This window comes from Anopheles marshallii, chromosome 3 (genome assembly GCF_943734725.1).
Source record: "Anopheles marshallii chromosome 3, idAnoMarsDA_429_01, whole genome shotgun sequence".
In the NCBI taxonomy this organism is placed as follows: domain Eukaryota; kingdom Metazoa; phylum Arthropoda; class Insecta; order Diptera; family Culicidae; genus Anopheles; species Anopheles marshallii.
Window position 1 is genome coordinate 81,049,031 of NC_071327.1, and position 9,180 is coordinate 81,058,210.

At 45.7% G+C, this 9,180-nt stretch overlaps 1 protein-coding gene across 1 annotated transcript; it reads right to left on the reverse strand.

Moving 5' to 3' along the window:
* Positions 1-2,586: 2,586 nt before the first annotated feature.
* Positions 2,587-6,177, reverse strand: LOC128712160 (E3 ubiquitin-protein ligase Bre1). Its single transcript, XM_053807054.1, has 4 exons — positions 5,793-6,177; positions 3,737-5,703; positions 3,417-3,608; positions 2,587-3,159 (listed from the first exon to the last, which is right to left on the reverse strand). Exons 1-4 carry the CDS (start codon positions 6,175-6,177, stop codon positions 2,587-2,589), a joined length of 3,117 nt encoding a protein of 1,038 aa, XP_053663029.1.
* Between the last annotated feature and the right edge of the window lie 3,003 nt (positions 6,178-9,180).

The window sequence follows — 9,180 nt, forward strand, 5'->3', positions numbered from 1 at the left end:
TACTCTTGACACAAAATTGGTAAATAAAAGCACCTACGTTTCGAAATCGCTACAAGGTTAACGCTAGATAATAATGATTTGCTTTTATTATTTGTTGGTTTCTGTGTTTGCCGCGTTGGTTTTTTTTTCTTGTTCTTTGCTTGTCTTGTATGCTGTTTTGTTTCTTCACTCAGTTAGATAATAGTATCACTATCTTTTCCTTCTTTTTTTTTGTTATTCTTTTTCACCTTTTTCTTCCTTTACGTTTCGTTTAACATGCATGCAGTTAGGTGTGTTGGAGTGTGATGGTGAGGTTGTATTTTGAAGTTTGCTAGTGGTTGTTGTTACTGTTCTGTGGGGATTCTTGGGTTGTCCAGCTCAGCATTAACTAACGATACGGGTCGTCAACGATATCAAGTAGCGCCTACTGCTGCTACTGCTGCTGCTTACTATGTTTTGTTGTAGGTTTTTGTGTGTTTTTTTACGGTTGTCCACATTAATTTAGTTTAATTTAGATTTTATTTTGTTTTGCTTAACATCATTCCTTCTGCTCTACCACGTTCGCGCTCTCTCTCTCTCTCTCTCTTACTTCGTCTCTTGAGATGATTTGCAGCAGTTGAACTGACTGCGTGTGATACGGAATATCGGAGCTAGCTGTGACGGCATCGGTCGGTTGTGAGTAGCACAGTAAAGACAGCCTGTCGCCTAGCAACGCGTTACCAATTCTCATTATCCCATTGCTACAATGGATTTCCTGTTGTTTGCAGTAGTGTGCATGATGATCTCGTCCCCCTCCTCCACATCCAAGACGGTACAGCCTTGTCAAAGCTCACAATATGCTGTAAATATGCCAATTTTGTCCTTCACGTCAGTAGCTTTGGTACTAAAGCGCTACTGTAGAGAATAGCTATTTGTAGCGCTAAACGGTACGGATTTTATGCAAGCCCTGTGACAAAATTCCTTTTTACTAGCTTATTGGAAATTGTTAACAATCCGCTATCCGCTTTGGAACTGTATCCTTTGCTGTTTAAGGTCCCACCAATGTAGGTTTCAATCCTTCTGGCTATATAAACAACTTGGCAGAAAATTGTCGAGATATGCAATTCTTATGCAATCTGGAATTAGACCATCTTTCTAATATCTGTAATGCTTCCTCATGAAATCCGAACCAAGGATGGGGTAGGATATTAATAGAGTTACTCTAAGTTTGTCCTACACAGGGGGCTTGGGTTTTTTTTATTCCCCGGTCCTTAAAACAACACTGCTAACAGTTGATTGTGTTGGTTTTGCTTTGTTTTTTTCTACTCGTCCGGTGTAATACTTCCCTAACACTAATCTCTATTGTACTATTACACGCTAGAAGACGTAGGAAGGATATTGTAAAAGTTCTTATCGTCTAGTTTTTCGTTTCGCATAACCTATCTCTTGCACATTTGCATCTGTTTTCGAGCTTACGTTTTTTTTATCGGCTATTAGTTGCGACAAACTGCTTCTTACTGCGTCACACATCCCACCAACGCACTCACAGACAGTACTCTCCGATGCGGTTTCTGTACACACTCCGGCTGAGGCTGAGGTAGAGAGCTATTTCTTAGTATCCATTTCTACTTGTCCAAGAAATAAGTCTAGGGTGTTCGATTGAGGTTAAATCCGTACAGGCCGTACAGATGGAATAGGATAACGGAGGGAGGGACGATTTTGGGGAAGAAATACAACAGATCCCGAGTGGCAGGACATATTCAACAGTGGCGTAAGAACCATTTGCACAATGACCGTGAGATGAAGGGTTTTGTTCCCAATATGTTTTGTCTTCAACGGAAGGTATTAAAGGCGTTGAAACACTATAAAAATGTGTAGGAAGGAGTTTGGGGATCTAAAGTAGATAAAAATATAAAAAATACAATGCAGCATGAATTCTATCTAGATCACGGGAGGCAGTGCAGCCCGTCTATCGAGAAGCGGCCTATGAATAGACTAGCAAAACTTATCAGAAAATCCTTTCCCTAATAGTGTAATGGTTTTTAGCGTAAATTGTTTTTTTTGTTGATCACGCACAGATCGCTAACGATCGTGTGGTTCAGCACTAGAGTCTTGGAATTGGTTTACCCCCTATCTCAATATCCTTGCTAGACCGTGTACTTCTAGCAATGCTTGGTTGCTTCTGCTGCTGAAATAGATTCGACTGATACAGGGGGTAATTAAAACATGAGGCCATTATACACGGCTAGTAGCAAATAACAGTGTCGGAGAGGTTCGGCCGCTTCCAAAAGGTCTCCTAGCGTTTGGGGCTTAATAAACTTGGCTTTTTCGTGGCTCCTTCCTTCAGCGAAAGGATACTCTTCCCGGGAACAGATTCAAACTGTACATACTTTACATTAGGCGGATATTGTGTCTAGTCCGAAAGTACCGCACATACACTTCCTTCGGGCAAGAAAGAAGAATTCCCTTAATGATAGGGAAATACCGGAAACAGACACCAGAAGTAGGAGGGTAGGAAAGGAGACCAGATTCCCTTGCAATCACGCACACACACACACACACACGGACACAAACGCGCGCGCACACTCATTCACACATTCACAGAGGGACACATCTGCGGGAACAGCCTTACGTTGACAGATACAGCCGGTGGTAATCGTTCGCACCAAACGCACAGTTGCATTTCGGGCATTTGCGCTGGCGCGTCTCGTACCTCGTGCGCAGACAGTCGTAGCAAAACACGTGGAAACATTTGGACAAGACCGCATCCTTCCGTTTCACCTTGCAGGACGGGCAGGTGAGCGTTTCCTTGTACTCGCGGATCTCCTCCAGCATCACCTCGTCGATCGTCGTGCCGGACATTTCGATCTTCTTCATGCGCTCTGCCTTGCGCTTGAACTGGGCAAGCTCCTCCTGCAGCCGTTTCGTTTTGTACGCTTCCGCCTCTAGCGAACTCGTCTTTTCCGCCACCACCTGCTGCGCCTCCTTCATCTGGGCGTGATATTTCTCCAGATGTAGCTTCAGGTCGGCCGCCGACTGGGCCGATTCGATAGCTTTCCGCTTGTGCATCTCCATAGCTTGCTGGCGTGCGACCAGCTCTTTCTCGATCGTGGTGACCGTGTTCTGCAGTATGCGTTCTTTTTCCTCGAGCTTTCGTAATACGACGTGCATCGCTTCGATTTGACTATCTCGTGTGGATACCTGATGGGGAAGAGAGAATAAGTATTAATAAATATAATATAACATATAAAATGATCGTCAAGTTAAAATATAGTTGAATGTATAGAATCACACTCTGTACGATTAAAAAAATACTCAGCACCTACTACTCAAATCTAAATAATACAACACACCTGCTTTGATCGTCATCTTCAATACATCCGATATCTTGGATTTCGAACTAAAGAATAAAAGTATTCAGACGTATCCTAACAACCTCCGGATGGGTGGTGACGTACCTGATCTTCAAGTAGTTGCTTTTCCTCCCTGAGCAGCTTGTGCATCTGATTGGCTTTAATTCGATCGGACATCAGCTTAAAGTTTGCATCGTCCTTTTCGCGCAACTGTTGTATCAGTCTTGAGTTTTGCTCCTGCATATCTTCGAACGCTTGCCCGGTCACTTCCATTTCGTTCAGGAGAGCCTCTTCTTCCTGCAAAATCAATCGGCATAACGAGAAGAAAAGAAAGACGTTAGTGTTCTGACCACGAAGACGTTGACAACGAAACAATGTAAGTACTAAAAATAGGGTATCGTAAACAATAAATAGAGGATCCCTACAAATGGTCGATAGCCGGTAGTCCAGCTGCTGTCCGGAGGTTGCTTCTGGTTCTGAACCTGCTTCTGCAGCTCGTACTTCTGCTCCTCCAGTTGCTTGATCTTCCGCAACGCTTCCTCATCCGCCAGCTTCTTTCGATCTTCCCGTTTACTCTCCTGCAGTTTCTTCATCTGACACTTGAGGTCCTCGATTTCGGCGCACTTTTTCTTCTCCGACGCCATCAGTTGTACCTTGTCCCGCTGCTCCTTCGGCACACCCTTGTACATGTCCAGCAGTAGCTTCATCTCTTTCTGATCGTTTAAAGCTTTCTTCAGCTGATTGCGCAGCTCGCGCACCAGATCCGACTCGGCACACTTCACGCCCCGGTGATGGTCGGCGGGCCCATTTGCTTTCCCGTCCATCCCGAGACCGCCACCGCCTGCCGCACCGGTCGATCCTTCCTTCTTTACCACCATCATCCCGTCCGGTCCCATAATCTCCTCCCGCTTGATACCGTTCGCGTCCATTTCGCCCTCCTCGCCGGAATCGGACCTTGTCAAGGAACCCCCACTGCCACTAGTTCCACCCAGTCCACCGGTGCCACACGAGTTTATCGACCCATTCGGATCTTCCTCCTTGATAGTGCACTGACCATCGCGTTCGAGCAGTAAGCCGCCGGATTCCTCCTTCACGGTGGCACCGCCACCACCGGCATCCCGCATCGAGAGACAGTTTTCCATCTTGATCGTTTCCGTCAGCTGTTGATGGGCTTCCTGTATCATGGTCACCTTAGCCGTCTGCTCCTCCAGCTCCTTCCGCAGCTTCCCGTTGTCCGCGGACACATCTTTGTACTTTTTCTTGTAGCGCTGCACCTCACCCTTCAACTGACCGTTGTGATTCTGCAGCGACAGAATGAGATGACGCATCTCGTGATTTATCGGGGCCGTCTGTTCGTTCGCCGCCATGTTTTGTTCGAACTCGATCCGCAGCATCTCGTACTCTTTCCGGATCTGCGACATGACGTCCTCCATCTGGATCATGTCGCTGCGGACCCGCTTCTGCGCTATCAGCTCCTCACTTTCCATCATCTCGATCTGGCGCAGGTGCTGGTTCTTACTCGATTGCAGTTGATTCCGGCTCTCGTCTAGCAGCGTTTTGATCTGCATCGATTCGTTATACAGCACCGAGAACTGTGACTGCAAGCACTTGTACTCGGTCGTCTCGACAATTACCGATTCCGGCAGCTGTCGAATGTCCATTTTTAACTTCTCCACCTCTTTTAGGGCTTCGCGGTGCTGCAAATGCAGTTTGTCAAGTTCCTGCAACCGGTTGTTCGATAGTTCCTTGTATTCCTCTAGCTCTTTTTGCAGATCTTCCAGGTGCTGGGCGGCTACACTCGTCATTGAGCCGGATCCTCTCGACCCACCGCCGGCCGAGGAAGATTGTCGCCCGGAATCACCGCTACCTGCGCCACCACTTAGCGGATCACCTCCGTGCAGTTGATGATACGCTTTCAACTTCTCGATCGCCTCGGCAAGGTGGTTCTCGAGCTTATCGTTACGACACCTCACCTTCTCCAGCTCGTACTGCAGATCGTCAATCTGGTTGCGTAGTTCGGCCGCTTCCGTTTCCTTGCCGTTCAGCATGTCCTGGTACTCGCTCATTTTCAACGATATTGTGTGAAACTTTTCATGCAGCAGCGTGTTCTGTGTCTGCAGGTTACGATTCTCCGCCATCACATCAATGTACGTTTGGCGCAGGGATTCGTCCAGGTCGGGCGGTGCCATGGCCGGCGATTTGCCGTCCTCCGATTCACCCTTCATCGCCAGCATCAGCTTCTCGTTACGCTGCATTAACCGGTCGAATACCTGCACGATTTTGGCCACGGCACGCTTCGAAACCTGCACCCGATTCGCCAGCTTGTCGTCGAGCTCTTCTTTGTCCCAGGTCGATAGCTGCATGAGAAAAGAGGTCGTCACCTCGTTCTCATCTGGAGGGAGAAAAATACAAGCAGAAAATGGAAATACGCATTAGTGCTACATTTGGCCCGGTGGAACAGACGTTTGCGAAAGCTCGTACTTTTGTTTTCCGATTCGTCAGCTGTTTCCGCATCGAAACGTTGCAGCAGTACGCGAATGTCTTCATTCAGCTGATTCCAGTAGCGATTCACCACATTTAGTACGGCGTCGTCCTGTGTTTGACGTTTTTCCAGCTGCTCTATACGTGACCGTAGTTCCGATTCGCATCGTATCCGCTGCTCGATCCGCTGGGCCAGCTTTTTGTTTTGGAACTTCAGCACCTTGATGTCCAACTCTTCCAGCGTGGAAATCGGTCCGATAAGGTGTGGTTCGAAGTGTACCTTCTTGATCGGTGGTTGCAGGCCACCAGCGCCACCTGTGCCTGCAGCACCACCGACCGTACCGCTGGCACCACCGGCCGTTTCCTCTGCCGATCGCTTCGACATCGTTACCTATGCTGGGGCGGTGGATGGGATTCTCCGACGGTTCCAGCAGCACCGGGAACGTGTTAACCTAGAGAACCGATCCGTACGACCTGTCAAGGGTGCGAAATTGAGTCGGCAAGTCATCCACAACCCATCCGGTCAAGTGGTGAGATGGGTGCAGAAAGAACAGTGAGAGGAGAAAACAGAAGATTGTTTAGTTAAAATTCGACAGAAACGTGTATTTAATCGCTAAACATTGATGTTTTGTGCGAACTGTACACGTTTCTTGGCAATAAATGTGCTGTTTTCTTTAATGGTGACCAGAAAAAACCCATCCAGCACCATCCTGTCGCGCTTGGGGTTAAGATGTGTTTTTTCTACGCGACCCTATGAGTCAAAGAGGCTGCAAATGAAGCTCAGCTCGAGAATTAATTGTACACTTACCTTCGCGGAAGCATAAATTACGCACGTATTACTCTTTCTTTCAACAATTAAGTGAAGAAAAATGGAAAACGGTTCACATCAACAAAGCCAAGCCAGCCAGTCCCGATTGAATAATAATAGCAATAATCAAAGTCTAATCAAAGCAGGTTGGTTCATGGTACATTTTCTTACCAACACAACGAAACGCCCGTCTTGACAGTAACCAGCCACATTTGGATGTCAAAATGTTTCGGAGAAAATCAACGAAAGTTTGAAATGTTTCGTTCGTTTTTGGGCCGGTGGAAAAACTTTCACAATAGCGATAAACGCAGAAATTCATTTTCAATTAAACTAAACAATGATCAGAATGCTTTGCAGTAGAGGAAATATAAAACAAGAAAAAGAACGATTAAGAACATTGTTTCGGAAGTTGATAACAAAAGACTCTTGTTTGAAAACGGATTGTGAAATATTTCATTGCAGAAAGTTTTCATACGACATACATTTTCAAGCGAGAAACGGATGAAATCTACGACTGTGTTCATATAAAACCGACACTCAAAACCACGCCTCACTGTATTGAGAGAAAGTGAATAATGATAATAAAGTTCTGTTTTGTCCCTTTTAGGGAAATTATTCTTCGGTCTTCATAGTCTACAATCATTCGACTTCGTTACCGGTTTTATTCGTGGTGTCATTTTGCTGGTGCAAGGTTTCGTCCTTTTCTAATTGCAGCTCTTCTCTCTCGCTTTACACTATGGTTCCCTCACACGGACATATTTCAATGGAGTGCGTACTCTTGGTACAGTTCTAGTTTTTTACTATACAGCTATTTAGCAACCGGTAATGACAAGTACAATGAAATTTTTATAAGCAATCTCCGTTTCGTTTTTTAAAAGGCATATAGGTTATTCACTAACCATCTTAATTAGGCATAATGTGATAATATAATGTACCGGTTTCATATTTACCCACAGTGCGAGTGTTTTTTTGAACCGTGTTTTGGTGCCCCGTGCATCGCTTGTGCCTCATGTCAGTTCGCTGCATCAACACACTCACACAATTTCGAAGTCTTTCAAAGCGAACGGTGGTGCGTGCCCGTCCGGTGTTGTTTCTTTTCCTTTCGTTTGTTCAGCATTCAGATACCAAACTTTTGGGCACAAATTATCAAACCAAAATTGTACGGCAAGTACACCGTGGGTTTACGTTTTAGAATTGCTGTCCATAATCTCTCCTGTGCGTTTTCGTACAAACTCCACGGATCAAATGAAGTACGACATGGAGTGTTGTTTTTTGCGTTAAATTTGTGTTGTTAGCAGTGTGGTGTAGTTCCTTTTTTTCTTGTTGGTGCATAAATGAAGCCTTCTCAAAGCTAAACGTGCTTCCAATTGTGAAATTGCTTCACCGCAGCAGAGTGCCGTCGAAAAAGCCTTGGAAAACGTGAAAAAAGGTGTGGAAATTGCGTGCGTACAGCTGCATGTACACGGGGTCTCACTCATTCAGCTGCTACGGGGTGCACTTCGTTAGCTGAAGGTTTTTCCTTGGTGTGTGATGCAAAACTAGGTGCAGAAAAAGGTTATGTGAAGAAAGCCTGCTCGTACGGTGTTGCGGGCTCGTAGAAGGATATATGTGGTAGAAAGGATACTACGGTGTGCGGAGCAGCTGTGAGTTCAAGGTCTTGCAGATTTCGGGCATTCTTGTTCTTGCCATTCTCCGGCCAATCGTTTAAGGTGAGTCTCGCGAGCAATCTTCTCCTCTAGATAAAGGTTCGCTTGGCTGTGGCTTTTTGTGTGTAACCATGGTTACCACCGTCAGGAAGGAATAGGACGATACGAAGAAGGGCAGAGCGAATATGTGTGCGTGTGCTGTGTGGAGTTTTCTGCTGCAGGAGGGAGTTTTCTCTCCCTTCAAGCGAATCGCAAACGCAAACGGACGCTTTTCTCCCTTTTTTCCGCGCGCATGTTGCTTCTTGTCGGCCAGCTGTGAAATCCTTGTGCAAATAAATGGAAAAGGGAGGAGTTCCAGCCGGCGACTAAGCAAGGACGAAGTTTCTTCTGAAGGACGTTTGAGCACTTTGGGAAAGCCTACTGCGCGAGCGAGCTTTTGCACTAGTGTATGGGGTCTGTTATTGATGAAAATGATTTCTGTAAATGGAAAGGGTTTTTCTAATATTTACAGCTACCCATTTTGAAGATTTTTTTCAATTAAAATACGAACTCATTCTTTGAAACACAACAAATGATCCGTTTTGCTTCCTTTCTTATCACCTGACCAACAACATTTGTTTGTTTTGTTGCTAGCAACCGAACATGAGCGTCGTGACCGAAGTCTCCACCCTTTTTTCCCTTTCGAAAATGTCATTTTGAATCCATGTTATTTGGTGCCTTTTTGAAAACTTCCTTCTTCCTGTAGAAGGGGGACTGTAGATGGGTCGATAATTGCCCAAGTCTAGGTGGTGCTGGTTGATTGGCGTACGTTAGTTACTTTATTTTTGGTTGCTTTCGTCACCGGTCTATACCTTTGGGGCGAACAGTAAAATGTTAAATATGATAGGACAAGTCCAAAACAGCTTGGGAAGATGTTGCGTAATGTTATATCCGA

What these genes read in the sequence shown, in the direction of transcription:
- LOC128712160 (XM_053807054.1), bottom strand. Translation starts at nt 6,177, where the DNA reads ATGTCGAAGCGATCGGCAGAGGAAACGGCCGGTGGTGCCAGCGGTACG. An exon ending in TGACGAATCGGAAAACAAAA is followed by an intron (nt 5,704 to 5,792) that starts GTACGAGCTTTC and finishes TTCTCCCTCCAG; the next exon opens with ATGAGAACGAGGTGACGACC. An exon ending in CTACCGGCTATCGACCATTT is followed by an intron (nt 3,609 to 3,736) that starts GTAGGGATCCTC and finishes TTGATTTTGCAG; the next exon opens with GAAGAAGAGGCTCTCCTGAA.